The sequence below is a fragment of the Megascapheus bottae genome, chromosome 4 (assembly GCF_031878675.1).
Source record: "Megascapheus bottae isolate mThoBot1 chromosome 4, mThoBot2.hap1, whole genome shotgun sequence".
Lineage (NCBI taxonomy): Eukaryota > Metazoa > Chordata > Mammalia > Rodentia > Geomyidae > Megascapheus > Megascapheus bottae.
The window spans coordinates 10,199,720-10,216,751 of NC_143512.1; the positions used below are offsets into that span (position 1 = coordinate 10,199,720).

General features: G+C 39.2%; 1 protein-coding gene across 2 annotated transcripts in view; it reads left to right on the top strand.

Moving 5' to 3' along the window:
* The first annotated feature begins 372 nt into the window (after positions 1 to 372).
* Positions 373 to 17,032, top strand: part of Nr3c1 (nuclear receptor subfamily 3 group C member 1) — a 98,660-nt gene continuing 82,000 nt past the window's right edge. The window contains exons 1-2 of one of the 2 annotated variants that reach the window (XM_090331299.1): positions 373 to 724; positions 2,990 to 4,186. In XM_090331299.1, coding sequence (XP_090187425.1) covers positions 3,003 to 4,186 — 1,184 coding nt within the window. In that variant the 5' untranslated portion in view covers positions 373 to 724; positions 2,990 to 3,002. The remainder of the gene's footprint in view (positions 725 to 2,989; positions 4,187 to 17,032) is intronic. The other variant, XM_090331300.1, reaches the window with a different exon arrangement.

Consider the following 17,032-nt stretch of genomic DNA (forward strand, 5'->3'; position numbering starts at 1 on the left):
CCGGGGGTGCAAGCGTGCGCGCGCCGTCGGGGGTCGGGGGTCCCGAGTGGCGCGGGGTCCCTGCAGAGGGCGTGAGGGGCGCGGGTTGCGGGCGCCCCTGCAGTTGCCGAGGGTGGCCAACAGGTTGCACCGTTCCCCGCGGCCGCCGCGCGGCCCCTCGGGCGGGAGCGGCCGGGGGTGGAGTGGGAGCGCGCGTGTGTGAGTGTGTGCGCGGCTGAGTGCGCGTCGTGGCGCCGCCTCCGCCCGCCCCCCGCCCTCCCTACCCCCCCCCCCCCCCCCCCGCTCGGTCCCGCTCGCTCGCCGCGGCCGGGCGGCCCTTTTCGCGTGTCCGCGCTCCCCTCCCCTCCTCGCCTCCTCCTCCATTTTGCAAGCTCGAGTCTGTGCCTGGAGCCGGAGTCGCCGCCCGCCGTGGACGGATTCTAGTGGGTGGAAGGGCGACTCCGGAGTGGCCGGAGCGGCGCCGTGCCGGGACGGGGGCCGCGCGCGCCGGAGCCTCGGAGACGGGAGCCGGCGCGGGGGTCTGGCTTGTCAGCCGGGAAATGGGAGACTTTCTGAAATAGGGGCACTCCCCCGCCGTCTCCCATGGAGAGAGGGGCGGCTGTTTACTTCCATTTTTTAGATAAAATATTTCCCTCCCGCTCCTCCCCGCTTTCACACGCCGAGTTGTTTATCTGGGCTGCGGTGGGAGCCGCGGACGGTGGCGGGCGAGCGGCGCCAGCCGGAGGTAAGAGGCGGGGGGCGAGCGGGGTGGCCGGGGGCCGGCGCGGGCGGGCGCGCGCTCCCCCGAGGTGCCGCGGGGGACAGCGCCGGGGGCCGCCACGGGAGTCCGCAAACTTTTATTAGCCTCGGGGAGTGGGGGTGGAGGCTGGCGAGGGCTGGGTGACGGTGACGAAAGGTCAGCGCGCGGGTGACAGCCCTGGCCTCTTCCTCTCCCTTCGCCGCCGAGCCCCAGCCGGGCCGCCGGGGAGGAACTGGAGCCGGGGCTGCCCGAGGGGGAGAAGAGTCGGGGCCCCACGGCCCGGGGATTCCTGGGCGGGAACTGAGGTCGTCTCTCCCTCCTCCCTCCGAGGGGGCCGCCCCGAATCCCGTTTGTAGGGTGGACACCAGGCTGTGTCTGGACTTGAGCGGGCCACCTCGGTGCGCCCGCGCGCCCCGGGCCGGTGCCGGGCTCGGCGCGCCTCGGCGGCGGCGGGCGCGCGGAGGGGTGCGGGGTCGCGGGCTCGCGGGGCCGGGCCGACGGCCGCCACCCCGGGGCTCGGGCCGGGCCTGGCGTTCTCCACTGGAAGTGGGCGTGTCGGCGCGAACTCAACAGGTCCGGACGCACGTCTGCTTAATCTCGCACTTTGCCCTCCCCCGCCCCCCGCCCCCACGTCCCCCTACCCACGCCCGGGCTGGCTCGGGGACGTCTGGCGTGGCTTCCAGCCTGACTTGTGTTTGTCTGTTTGTTTCCTCTTTAGAAAGAGACCCTCCGTCGCCGGAGGAGTTTCGTGCAGCGAATTTTGACCAGTGGCTGCTTTGACGTTTGAGGTGGCAGGCTGGAGCATTCATGGCAGGCATGCTGATGTGACAGGGGTGTTTGTGTGCCTTGTAACCGGGGGTGACCTCGCTTGAAGGAGGGTTTCGTTTTTAATCAAGTATTCTTATGGTTTCGGTCGTGAAGGTGTGGACGTTCATTAGGCTCTGTTGGATACATCTAACCTTATCAGATAAACTGCGCAAGGGGGGGGGTAGCCTACCCTGAGGATTCCCCTGGCAGGTCCCCGCCCCTCTCACACTCCCCTTCCACAGTGGGGTTTCTAAGTGCTCTGGTGCAGGAAAAAAAAAAAAGTTTCATTTTCTTGGATGGGGTTAGACAATAATGTTCTAAATGTGCTTATCGAAGTCTTTGATGGCCTCTTAAACACATCCTGATTATTAATATACTCCCAGTCAGCCTTGAAAATAGGCTTGGATATTTAGGTGCGTATTTAGAATCGAATACAAAATTGTTCTCACCGTTTTAATGGACATTGTTTGATCCGGATCTCCATGAATATGGTTTTAACCATTTCTGTATAGTTTTTTTTTTACTACAGTACGTTGATATTTGCACAGGAAAAACAAATCTTAATTTAGAGATAGAATAGTATTTCACACCGAGAGTCTTTAAGAATTTTTAAGAAAGTAACATAGCCTGCCCATTAGTCTACATTAACTCAGGTGGTATTGAGAGTTAGGGTAAAGGCCCTTCTCTTTACCCTGCTATGAGAACTGTAGTGGCAGGCTGCTACACTGTGTAGTTTATTTAGCCTAGATACAGTGTATGTCGCTCCATACAGGCAACATTTGAAGGCAGACACTAAAGGCATATCTAGGCAGAAATGTCTGTTACAAATTAGAGCTTGTCTCCAGCACATTAGAAAATAACCAAATCAGCTTTTGTTTATTTTTCAGATAAAATGCACATGGTTCACAGGTAGATTCTATTTAAAGGGTTGACCCGTTGGTAGGAGGTGAACCTGGGAATGATTAGGAATAGAAAAATCTGGGGAAGTGTTATTAAATGTTAATAGTATTGGTTCTCAGAAGAAAAAACAGCTTGAAGTGAACAGAGGTTTTAATGATTATGCGTCTTTTTTTAATCAAATACGCTGACATCAATTTAAACCTTTAGAATAATTGCATGTAATGAATTATAATGCTTGTGATTAACAAAGCTTCGTGTTCAGCGAGTGAGCTACAGGAAAATGAAGCAAGCTCAGTTGTATACAGTTCTGTTCTCCGTGCAGATGGACTGCGTTGTGCTTTTAAATGTGGCACACAGAATGGGAGCAGGGCTCCTGGCATTTGATTCAGGAAGATATAAACTTCTGGTGACAAGGAACTGGGTTCCTGGTTAACTAGAAGGTTCATTTAACAGGCTATCGTTCACTAATCCGCTCTCAGAGGTAATGTGACTATAGCTTATTATGTCCTCACCCCCCCCCCTTTTATTTTCTTGTCATTGTAGCTGATACTCGCTGATGGACTCCAAGGAATCATTAGCTCCCTCCGGTAAAGAAGTCCCTAGCGGTGTACTTGGCCCTGACAGGGGAAATGTGATGGACTTCTATAAAGCCTTAAGGGGAGGAGCTACTGTGAAGGTTTCTGCATCTTCACCCTCCCTAGCTACTGCTTCTCAGACCGACTCCAAGCAGCAAAGACTTTTGGTTGACTTCCCAAAAGGTTCAGCAAGCAATGTGCAACAGCCAGATTTGTCCAAAGCCGTTTCTCTCTCCATGGGACTGTATATGGGAGAAACAGAAACAAAAGTGATGGGGAATGACCTGGGATTCCCACAGCAGGGCCAAATCAGCCTTTCCTCTGGGGAGACGGACTTTCGGCTTCTGGAAGAGAGTATCGCAAACCTCAATAAGTCGACCAGTGTTTCAGAGAAGCCCCAGAGTTCAGCGTCTGCCTCTGTGTCTGCTGCCCCCACAGAGAAGGAGTTTCCCCAGACTCACCCTGATATGTGCTCAGAACAGCTAAACCTAAAAAGTCAGACCAGAACCAACGGTGGGAATGTGAAGTTGTACACCACAGACCAAAGCACCTTTGATATTTTGCAGGATTTGGAATTCCCTCCTGGGTCCCCAGGTAAAGAGACGAGTGAGAGTCCTTGGAGATCAGACTTGTTGATCGATGAGAACTGTTTGCTTTCTCCACTGGCAGGAGAGGATGATCCATTCCCATTGGAAGGAGATGTGAATGAGGACTGCAAGCCTCTCATTTTACCGGACACTAAGCCTAAAATTAAAGATGGTGGAGATATAATCTTATCAAGCCCCAGGAGTGTCCCACTGCCCCAAGTGAAAACAGAGAAAGAAGATTTCATTGAACTCTGCACACCTGGGGTGATTAAGCAAGAGAAACTGGGCCCAGTCTACTGTCAAGCAAGCTTTTCTGGGGCAAATCTAATTGGTAATAAAATGTCTGCCATTTCTGTTCATGGCGTGAGTACCTCTGGAGGACAGGTGTACCACTATGACATGAATACAGCATCCCTTTCTCAGCAGCAGGATCAGAAGCCTATTTTTAATGTCATTCCACCAATTCCTGTTGGTTCAGAAAATTGGAATAGGTGCCAAGGATCTGGAGAGGATAACCTGACTTCCCTGGGGACCATGCACTTCCCTGGCCGGCCGGCTTTTTCGAATGGCTATTCAAGGTAAGACGATTGCTTTTCTACTTTGGAATGACGCTCTTGAGAAGGCTGGCTGATCTGAAAATGCGTTTGTGTAAGTTTTCCAAAGTTTCAAGTGAACACATTGAATGGGCCTTTTCACAGTAAGCATGGCAGACAGCAGAAGGGACTAATGCGTATAAAATCACTGTAGGTTTTTATCTTTAAATAATGATACTTGGTAACTCAATGGTCATTCTTGAAAATTTTATTGGAAAACTTAACATTGCTCAGTAAGAAGTATAGTAAGGAAAAATTACCTATAAATTCAAGTGAGCTCAGTGTACAGTATAGAACGTACATACCTGTGCATTCAGGTGTTTTAGAACATTTTTTACAATAGAAAATTCCCATAATACTTGCATAACTAATGTTGGGCTATATTTGTTCTTTGCTGAAGTGTTATCTTGATTATTAAAGGGTTAACAATTTGAAATGTCAGTGAGCTTTATTCTTCAAATTGAACCTTCTGAATTCTGAAATTGCTAAACAAGGCAGTGAACAGTACATCAGACCACAATATTAGATAGAGTCTAAACCACTCAAGACTCTAACTTAAAGTGGAAAAGTTGTTGAATGAATCCCTTTTAAGAAAGGAACTGGTAGCTGTATGGTTTAATAGAAAACCTTTCTTCCAGATGTCCCTGCAACTACTCAACTAGATAACCAAGTACTCAACTAGATAACCATTAGTGGCCAAAACTGTTACATGTCATATCTCACCAAATCAGCTATTTTTTTATTCTTAGCTAAAAGTACACTGACATTAAAGTCACTGTCGGGGACTTTTTAAAAAGTCCATTAAAATGGAATTAATACAAAAAAAAGCTCTAAATCTAGATGTATGTGTTGGTAGGGCTTTGGTTCTCTACCAAATACTACGTTATTTATTCGTTTTGGCTGTGAAGGAATATATAAAAGTGTAGACTGTAATGACAACATTAGTTATCAGTAGGTATTTTTTTAAAGAAGGCGTAATAATTATCATTTAGTCTTTAAGCGTTTTCCTATATGTTAGTGATATTCATCTTTCCTATGTAAGTAGTCAAGAGTTTATTTAAAATTTCTCATCTAGGAAGGATATTTGAATACTAAAATGAAAACGTGTCTTTCGTTTCTGTATAGGAAGCATTTTGAATTAGGAAAAGAGTAGTCTTAAGTTCAGGCTATGATCTGCTCCTCTAATATCGAGAGGGGAAAATACCTTGGTTCTTGTGTCTTAATAATGCAGATTACTACCTATTAATCTGTTATTTAAAAAATAATTATATTTTATTTAGAAAAATATTACCTCAATGTTTTGTCATCTTTCTGAAATAGGGTTTAAAGTATTTCCAGTAGGGAAATTGAGTTGTTTCTTATTGCATAAGCTGTTGGTTTCAAATGTTAAAAGACATGCTGTGTTTTAAATTTTCTAATCTCAACTTTTTTGGACAATGAATTTCATATGTTTGGTTTTCTTAAAGTTGATTTGACTAAGCTATCTATAGTAAACTGCTAAATTGATTTATAAAACATGTAATCTTATAAAGCTAAATAATACATTTAGGAAATTCTTTGTCCTAATAGTGATCACAGTAGTGTTTTCATTTTGTTACTGTAAGAAAAACTCAAGGAACAAAATTTAATAAGCATTATAAAACCTGCAATATTTAGAAAGGGTAGTTTAACCTTTAACCACAGTCACCTTTAAATCATTAAAGATAATTTTAAGGCTTTACCTTGTGCAGTGCTTTCTGACACTGTGTCTACACATCTATTTTCAGCCTTCTCTCAGCCTTTTAGAGATAGGAGTGTTATCATGATATAGCTCTTTAAATGCTTTAGTATTCACAAATTATTTTATGCCTATGTGTGATTTGGAATTATAACCATTAGTCTGTGTCCCAACAAAAAAGGCCTAATACTGTAATACAGGATAATTTGATAATTCTAAAATTAACTTTGCAAGGAAACCATGATTACCCAGAACAAAGCTTTACCCAAATACATTGAAACAATGTTTCTTTTTCTAACCTCATAGAATTAGGCTATTGTTTCCAAACAACAGCTTTGATGTAAGTAAGAAATTGGCTGCCTTCTCTCTGTTACACAGCTCTAGCCAAACATTAGCTGTGACCAGTGTTCCTGAGTATCAGTGGCTAAGTCCACACATGATTGAATACTGCTTTTCTGACTTTAGATATAAAAATAGTAAATGTCATGGATGACTTCACTTGCAGTTCTTGCTTTAAAAAAGTTAACTGTAATATGACTTTTTAAACTGTCACCTAAAATTACCTTTTATTCTCTAGAATATTTTAAATTATACTTTATATTCTGTCTAGAGGAGAAAGTAATTGTTTCAGATGTGTCACTGTACCACACCGAGTTAGAATGCTAACTTGTAAAACTGTGAATATCATGATTAGGCATAAAACATTTTGAATATCATGATTGGGCATAAAAATACATTTTATTTTTAAAGGTTTGAGCTTATTGATAGTAAAACAGGAAGCTTTATGCTCAAAAGGCATTTTTAGTAAAATGATCTTGTCATTCTAATTAATATGCTTTTTAAGTACTAAAATTATGTAAATTGAACACAAATACAACATTGATAAGGGCATATTTCTGCATAATTGATTCAACATGGTCTCGCCTCAATAGTAATGATAAACCTGCCAAAAAGGAAACACAGAGAAGCTTTTAGATGGAACGAGAGCTCTTACATTGGGATAATGTTTTAGTAAAAGAAAGTATTAGTAAGATGTTGTTTGTTTCCTTAAAGGTAGGATTATTAGAGAGGATGATGCAAGATGAATATGCAAATTCAGTATTAGGTGGATTTGAAGGTGCTGTCAATTGGCATTACTGAAACTACTAAGACTTGGGTAGATTTGAATGGCTCAGTAGTAATCATATCTGTATTTAATATTATAAAAGTAATGAAATTGAAGACCTGTGCAAACACAGATGAAAGTATTAGATTCTTTCCCCTTGTTTTTCTTATATGTTGGATATTTTCTGAAAAAGGGAGAAAGCATAAAGGACAGAAGAGGTTTTTATGGACTATAATTTCCCCCATTTTGATGCATAATTTTAATTAAAAATTTTCTGCTTCCTTACAAAGGTTTTTCCTTACAAAGTATCTTTTTGCCAAGTATTTCTGATGTAGTTTTGAATACACACACACACACACACACCCACACACACACACACACACACAAAAAGCAAAAAGCAAAACCAGAAAACTCTATACCTTGTTAGGGCTGGATAGTTGATTTTTTAAAAAGTACAGCTCAAAAACATATACTCAAGGTATGTTGTCAGTTTAGTTTGGAATGACTAACATAGAAATGAGAGACAAATCTCTCATCTCTTTTGCTGTCCCTTGGTTATCTCATATTGCTACAATATTTTAACTTGTTATCTGATATATTGTATATATGTTTATTTGGTTATTTGAAATAGGGTAGGGAAGGGGGAAAAACAAGATAAGGGGCGGGGGAGGGGCGGGAAGGAAATGGGGACCAAGACATGAGAAAGGGTATCAATGTATGTGAAGTAATGCACCTTCTATCTGGTGAATATAATGTAACCCTTCTATTAATTACAATAAAAATATATGATAAAAATAAAATAAAAATGAGCACTAGCAATGAATAAAGAATTCATCTAAAAATGTTAAAACTTTCCCACCAGTCTTCAAGTGTGTATAAAGTTAATATGTTCTCAAACAGGCATTCAGGTATTTGGAATGGTAGCATTACTGTTCTGTGGAAACAGAGATAAATACAAGTCTTAAAGAACAGGGAAAAAAGAGTGACAAGCATTTAGTCAGATTTTACTGAAATTCTTGTTTTTCTTTGCTAGTCTCTGCAGTTTTATAACAGATAATATAACTTGTATTCATAATGTTCTTGTATTCATAATGTTCTTGTATTCATAATGTTTGTATGTTTGTATTATAGATACTTTAAGTTAGGCCATTTCCATGTTACTGAATGTTTTATAAATATTAGGAAAGACTCTGAAATGCACATTAAATATAAATAGCATTACTAATAAAAATGAATGTATGGGTATCGGTCACGTTTGGGGTACTGTGAGATTTTAGCAAAGAGCATAGTAGACTAAAATGCTTTAGACTGCTCATGTGAAAGAGACCCTAGCTGCATTAAGTGGTTAGTTATATAACTGTTAATCCACTCTAGCCTGCAGGTAGTAGAAGCAGCCTAATTATGTTAGGAAATCTTAATTTATATTACATTTATAGTAGTCTGTACCATAATTTTAAAACCTTTCTTGATGATCATTCCTGCATTTAATTAGCATTGAGTTCTTACCTTCTATTGTATGAGCAAGTTAAATAGGTATGTGCTGAATGCATTTACTTTTCTGAGCTATTTTGTTAGTACTTTCATCAAAAAGTAGTTGATTAGTACAATATCTATAGATTTTTGTCAAATTAATCAATAGGCACTTGGTTTCATATTATTTTTTGCCAGTCCTGTGCTTGAAGTGAGGGCCTAGGCACTGTCCTTGGACACTTTTTGCTCAAGGCTAGCCCTATGGCACATGAGCCACAGCACCACTTCTGGCTTTTTCTGAGTATGTGGTACCAAGGAATCGAACCAAGGACTTTGTGCATGCTAGGCGAGCACTCTACCACTAGGCTATGCTCCTGGCCCTGGTTTCATATTTTTAAGTCATGTAAAATATGTATTAGTGAATCTTGTTGCATGAAGTTTTCAAAAAGTTGCTTATTGAATTGAGCTGTACCTCAAAAGCCTTTACAGATGGGGTTATTTTGTATTTTGAAGAAAACAAAAAAGAATTTACATTTTTTAAACATGAATGTCTCCTTCATGAGGTTGAGATTATTCATAAATTGTGTTGATTTTTATGTTAAATTACAGTGTCATATATAAGGATAACCTTTCCATTTTGTGCATTAAACAATTCAATAACTTATCAGACTTTAAACAGTGCTTTGAATTCCAGGGAGAATGGGCATATAGGTTTAGAAACAATTTGAGTTGATAATTCATGGACTTAGAGGCTTCAGAATGGGGAAGAGACTGAAGAGAGTGCAGCAATTAGGATTGCAAATATTTCTTTCATTTGAGTGGGAATCTAAAGCTAATTGTAATAAGGTAACCCTAATTCTTTATATAGCGTTGTTGTCTATATGCTTTACTATCAAAACAAGGCAGTGTTATTTCCTTTTAAGTTATTTTGCTATAGTTAAACTTATATTTGTCTCCTTTTTCTTGGGATTATTTAGTGAAAATTCAATGATTTTACTATAAGCAAAATAGCTATAACCATTTTATAGTACATAGTATTCTTTTACAAATACTTTGTCTACAGACTATAGCGTACAACTCTTTTTTTCTGGTAATATATTTCCATGCAAAATTAGAGGAAATTAATTTGGGTGCTAGGCAGGCTTTCTACCACTTGATCCATGGCTCTAGCCACAGGAAATTAAATTGTTAGTGGGAAATACCAAAATTACAGGATTCTGTGAGTGCTAGTAAGCCATTTGCACTATATTATAATAGCATCGTTACAAAAGCAATTATTTTGAAAGGAAAGGTCATGCCTTTTTTCTCTGGGTCAGTTTAAGCAGCTGTAGCTTATCCTGATTGACCTGCATGCTTAAAAATACTTGTTCAGAATAACCCAGATAATATTTGAGCCCCTCAAAATATTTTTTTTATCAGTCTTGATCAAGATTGTATCTATAATAAAAAATTTAGTACAGAATAATTTCCCAGTGACACATGATACCATATATACATAAGTATACATATGTATTGTATGCACACATATACCCTGTATACATATATACCATATATACAAAGATAAACATATATATGGAGAAAAAAGGTATGATGTAATTACAGGAATTTACATATTTCATTAACTTTTTGGAACTAATTTTGAAGTTCAGTTAACTGAAATATTTAAGACTCATAGCTTATTATAAGTAATGTCTACTTGTGTATTAGTCTTTTTCATAATAAAATTATCCTTTATTCTAGTTGATTTCATAATTCTCGAATATTTAGCTGTGGCTTATTATGAAAGTATATTTGATAGCCAAATTTGAAAGCAGTTGTGAAAGGGCATCCACTTTAGTACATGATTTATCATTTCATACTCATTGGGGCAATGCCATGACTTATGACCTTATGATTGTCACATGGTGAACATTAATGCTCCACTGGTTTGTTATGGACACTGGTTTATGATGTTGTTGTTGTTGTTACTGTTTTGTTTCATGATTACTGGGGATAAGAGTTTCCCTAATGTTAAGATAGAGATTTTGGTATTTTTTCCCACCACATTCTTTCCAAATAATTTTACTTAGTTATTTAAAAAATAGAATTAAGCTGGGAGCAATGGCTCATGCCTATAATCCTAGCTACTCAGGAGGCTGTGATCTGAGGATTGTGGTTCAAAGCCAGCCCAGGTACAAAGTCTGTGAGATTCTTACCTCCAATTAACTATTAGATAACTGCAAGTGACACTGTCGCTCAAGGGATAGGAGCCTTGAGCTGAAGAGCTCAGGGACAATACCCAAGCCCAGAGTTCAAGTCCCATGACCAAAAAAAAAAAAAAAAAAAAAAATAATAATAATAATAATAATAATAATAATAATAAGAAGAAGAAGAAGAAGAAGAAGAAGAAGAAGAAGAAGAAGAAGAAGAAAAATGAATTCAGACGACCTAGGTTCTAAGGTTGAACTGACCTATAGTAAGGTCAATCTATGACCTTATGTAAAAAGGTATTTTGGAATCATTACACCTCTGTTTTCTAAACTTCTGTGTGCCTGTATTTAAATTTTATCAGTTTGGTGAGGGAAGTAATTGAGGTAGGGAATAGTATATTGAAGTTGGCTCTTTGACAGTTTTTTGAATAATCACATAAAACAAAACTTGACATCAAATTTTGTATAGTAAATGGATTTAAAGTTATTACAACTAAAAAACAAGGTGTAAATACTATTATTAGAACCCAAGAGATGGACTTGGGTTCTTAAAACTTGTTTAATAAGTTAGATACAACCCTTTAGGATAGAGCACAAAATCATTTGAAAGCTCATGGGTTCTCACCTCCTTGCTGTTGATACTGTTTCAAATAAAAGTAAAAGGAACTCCTAGTATTCAGCAAAAGGCCACAAAAGTAACTAGTGGTTGAGCAAGTCTGCTATTCAGCAGACACTTTTTAGCCTCTAACATCCCATTTAGAGGTCTGAAACAAATTGCTGATACACATTAATACAGACTTGGGAGGTGTTTTTATAAAGCTACTTTGACTAGTCAGTTTTTTCTTCTAATATTTGAGCACTAATTATATGATAGAACTATGAGATGAACTTTTCATACAATCACCTTATTTAAGTCTTGTGACATTATGAATTTTTTTAGTCTAGCTTCCCTATTAAGTTCCCAAATCTGCACATATCCATGTAAGGCAGAAGACTTCTGTTAACTGAGTTTTTGCTTGTGGGAACATGAGACACTCAAAGAGGCAAGCCTAGAGACCGTAATATTAATCCAAGGGAAATATTTGATCTTTAATATTTTTGCCAACAGTGAATCTTTGAACACAATACTTGAGGAGACATGTGACGAAGGTCTAGTCTCATTTATTCACATGGACTTCTCTTATCAGTGTCAACAACCAGTTTTTGTCTCATAGAATTTGTGCATGTGTGTTTATGTGGAAAACCAAAAACATAATTTTAAAAAAAGATGAAAAAATTTAAAGTTCTGCCTAATTTGTTCAAGATAACTGTTCTGGCTAAGAAATTATGGTATCTGTGTCTGTGTTAGGAATTTCCCAACAAGTACAGGTTTCTTTTCTTTTTTTTTTTCTTTTATGTCTTCAAAAGAGCCATAGGCCATTTCATGAGGACTGCTGAGTTTAAAGTCAAGAAAATGACCTCTACATTTTTATATTTTTCAGTTTAGTTTTCTTGAAAGCTTTTCACTGTTGTTACATATTAGATGATAGACCTAATATGTAACAGAATTAACAGCTGTAATAATAACTTCAACCACCTTCTTACTAGCTTTTGTTAGTCTGCCCGTATGCAAAGATTCTTTTATTATACTTTAATTGAAAATGGAGTTATCAGCTTTAAATTTTGCTCATATTTAGTATACTTAGCAAAGCTATATGCAAAAGAATTTATCCTAAGTGCATGAATTTGGTAAGATTATAAATTTGTTGGACTCTGTTTATTAATTTTAAGCAACCTTTAATAAAAGTAATTTTGTAAATTGAACCAAATGTCATATACACACACACTGTATATATACAGACACACGTGTGTGTGTGTGTGTGTGTGTGTGTGTGTGTGTGTGTGTGTATTTGAGAGAGAGAGACAGACAGGCAGGCAGACAGACAGGGAGGGAGTGAGGGAGGAAAGGAGAGAAGAGGTGATACACAGGAACAAACAAACATTTAGGTTGATAAACATGCCAGTGTAAAACATAACTTAGTTTATAAGTGGAAATATTAAAATTTTAATTAGAACAATATGTGAAATTTGTCATCTGGATTCCAACTGGGTTTATTAAGGACAAAGTGTAACTGTGAAATAGATGGATTTCAGAATAAGTGTCGTATTTCTAAACTTCTACCTTGGGAGTCAGTGTGTATTATTCCTCTTTTGAGACAGTTTTCAGAGACACCTTGTAAGCCATAAAAGAAAATTGAACTCATTACACTGTAGTAGCACCTAAATGCTCTTGTTTAATCAGAAGATACATTTATTCTTTATCATTTATGACTTCAAATGACTATGAAAAACAATTGAAAATTTAAATTCTCCATTTTTCTTTTGTCAATGATGGCCCTTGCACTCAGGGCCTTGGTGCTGCCCTTGAGCTTTATTGCTCAAGATTAGCACTCTACTACTTTGAGCTACAGCACTTATATCACTTCTTATGGTTTTCTGGGGGTTAACTGGAGATAAGAGTATCACGGACTTTTCTACCTGGGCTGGTTTGAAACTGTGATCTTCAGATCTCAGCCTCCTGAGTAGCTAGGGTTACAGGCGTGAGCCTTCAAGCACCTGGCACATTCTCCCTTATTCTCTCTCAGGTTATAGAAAGTTTGGTTTTATTGATGGCAACTGAAAGGAAACGTTTGTTTTTAATGAGGAAAATTGAAAGGAACCTGTATAGATATTTCTTTTTCCTTTTGAGACTGGCTCTCACAGACAGTCTTCCTGTTTCAGCCTCAGTGCTGGGAGAGAGCAGGGTGCCACTGTGCTCAGCCATCTAGCTATTTCTTTTATATATATATATATATATATATATTTATTGCAATTAATAAAAGGGTTACATGATATTTGCCAGATAGAAGGTGCATTAATTCACCTACATTGATACCCTTTCACATGTCTTGGTACCCATTACCCTCCCCCCACCCACCACCCACTCCCCGTATTGGTTTTCCTCCCTTCCCTATCAAGTTTCAGATAACCAAATACAAATAAATTCAATATATAAGATAACAAAGTGCCATCTAGCTATTTCTATGGAACATGCTTAATTATGTTTTGAATATTTATCTCAGGGTTCTTCTCCAAAATGGGTACTAGTTAGTGGTTAAGCCCTAATTTGTTATTGAGAAACTATATGCAAGCAGTTTATGCATTCATTTTCTTGCTATAGGACAGAAAAAATGTTTGCTCACTTCTAAGCCTAATCTTCGTTAAATGTTCATGTTCAAATAAGATGGGCCTATTCTTGACTTGGACAAGAAGGGAATTTGGTAATAGCAGATGTAGTATAAATACAATGTGCATTCCTACAACATCTTCAAAGGGGCTTAATTTCTCATTTGAGTTCCTCAATGTATCAAACTATTTGATAACTTACTACAGAAGGACTCAAATACAATAAAAGTACATCCATAAAATAGTTGAACAGAGAGTAGCACCTGCGATATAACACATGCGGTTTCTATTCTTTATTCCTTATCATCTAAAGAGAAAAAATTTGCTTTTTGCTATAGTACTTAAGAAAATTAAGATCTGTTGTTGTTAGAACTATTTACTGCGTGTTTTGGTGAAATTCTGGGACTGGAGTAGAGCCTGGCTTTGGAAATCATGAAGATACATGGGTCTTCATCACAGCAGGACATACCCTTCGTAAGTATTTGTGGTAGGACCAAAGTTTTTTGAGAACATGTCTCTGCAAGAATGGTCTGTTTTTTTTTGGAAAAAAAAATCATATTAAGTGAAGTAAGCCAGACCCAAAGGAACATAGGCTCAATGGTTTCTTTCATTTGTCACAATTAGTACACATCTATGATTCTCCTAGCAGAGGATTACTGATAGCTCAAAATCCACGTAAATAGGGTCATATAGGATGTGACTAAATGAAAGGAACTTTAGGATATGGAAACAAGAGCTTTATCTTGTGTGATTGTTGTTCTTAATGTACTATGTTATTTCTCTTCTCTTTTTTTGCCCTTATGGTTAATCTCATTTTATTACTGTATCTGACTTTGTTACCTGGTATACTGTATACATGTTTATTTAAAATATGGAAGGGAAGGGGGAATAAGAAAGGGACAGGGGAAAACAAGATGATTGGGAGAGAGTGGGGAGAGGGAAGTGGGGACAAAAACATGAGAAGGGGTGTAAATGTGGGAGAAGTAATGCGCCTACTACCTGACAAATGTAACCGCAACCCTGCTATACATTATCCCAGAAATTTTAAAAAATAGCCTGTTTAAGAAATTAGGGTTCTGTGTTTATACTAAAATGCTGTTTGCTTTCTTTTTTTAATTTTATTTTTTATGTTCCTTTGGGACTGGCTTACTTCACTTAATATGATTTTTTCCAAGTCTTTCCATTTCCTTACAAATGGGACGATGTCGTCATTTCTGATGGCAGCAAAGAATTCCACTGTGTATAAAGATCACATCTTCTTGATCCAATCATCTACTGAGGGGCATCTGGGTTGGTTCCACATCTTTGCTGAGGTAAATAGTGCTGCAATGAACATCGCTGTGCTAGTGGCTTTAGTATGTCCTTGTTCCTGGACGTTTGGGTAAATGCCAAGGAGTGGAATTGCTGTAAAATCCTGTTTTCTTAAACACTTAGTCCTTCTTTCCAAAGATAATTTATAAGTCTTCAGTGGCCAGGAAAAGAGGATAAAGTGCTATCATAGCCTGGAAGTATTTTATAGAAGTGTTTTATTGCTAAGTTCCTTCAATCTTCTAGTTTAGTTCTGTTAGCCAGGAGAACTGGCACACACGCACACATGCACGCTTACAAGTGTACCAGTACTGAGGCTTGAACTCAAGGTCTGGGTGCTACCTCTTTGTTTTTCACTCAGAGCTAGCACTGTACCACTTGAGCCACAGGGTTGCTTCTAGCTTTTTGATGGCTAATGATAGGTAAGAATTTCATGGAATTTCCTGCCTGGATTGGCTTCAAAATGTGATCCTCAAATCAGCCTCCTGAGTAGCTAGCATTATGAGTGTGAGCTACGTGTGTCTAGGTACTTCTTATCCCTAAACACATTTTATATTAACATAGTCTATGGATAGATTTTTAGTATAGGAGAAGAAAATTGAAGTAATCCATAATTCAATAGATGGGGATGAATGACCCTTCAATTAGTAATATCATTGACCACACCCAGGTCTTAAGACCTGAACAGTGCTATAGTAATACCATAGGAAAAAAACCTGGGCTAAAATGAGTGAGATATTAACACTGTTCAAAAAGAGATATACCCATTACCTGATTTATGTAACTGTAAACACTGTACATCATATTTCCTTTTTTTTTTTTTGCCAGTCCTGGGCTTAAGCTCAGGGCCTGAGCACTGTCCTTGGACTTTTTCAAGGCTAGAGCTCTACCACTTGAGCCTCAGCACCACTTCCGGCTTTTTTCTATGTATGTGGTACCGAGGAATCGAACCCGGGTCTTCATGCACGCTAGGCAAGCACTTTAACCACTAGGCCAAACTCCCGGCCCTTGTACATCATATTTCCAATAGCAATAATTTTCTTAAAAAGCACCAGAAAAAAAATGAAACCAAAGGGAAAACTTTAGACAGCCACACACGCCACAAGAAAATTCAAAATGTCTATTGTGGTAACTGACTACATTTGACTTCTTATATATCTACGTGCTTCTGCATGGTCACTGGATATATCTTAGAAGCCTAGCTACATGATTGGACTAGGCAGTCATGTTCTAGAAAAAGAATTCTGCAGGATTTTTTTTTTTTTTGCCGGTCCTGGGGCTTGAACTCAGGGCCTGAGCCATAGTACCACTTCCAGCTTTTTCTATGTATGTGATACCAAATCGAACCTGGGTCTTCCTGCTTGCTAGGCAAGCACTCTACTACTAAGCCAAACGTCCTGCCCCTAGAGGAATTCTTAACAGAGCTTGAGACTCTCTAGGCCTGAAGGGGTCTTCCTATTTTACTTGTAGCAGCAAATACAAAGCTAGCACTGGACACACATAAATGAAGATTCTTTTAATCTCACTGAACACCATCTGGTGATCTTCATACTCATTCCACCTTCTCTCCAGTTTGCTTTTTGAATGTGCACTTCAGCTCCATCCTGGGAAGATATAACTGAAAAAGTAAAGTAGATATATGGCGGGGTGGGAGGGGACTTTAGAATAAGGAAAAGAGTTACAAAGAGTCTTCTAAAAATAAAGAAAAGATGGGGAAAATAAGATGATTTGATGACAACTGACTTCTTATCAGTAAACCAGTCATGGAGGACAGGAGTGTGTGTGTATGTTGTCCTAGCTGCTGTGCTAGACAAGTGGCATCTCTGGTTACACCCCTT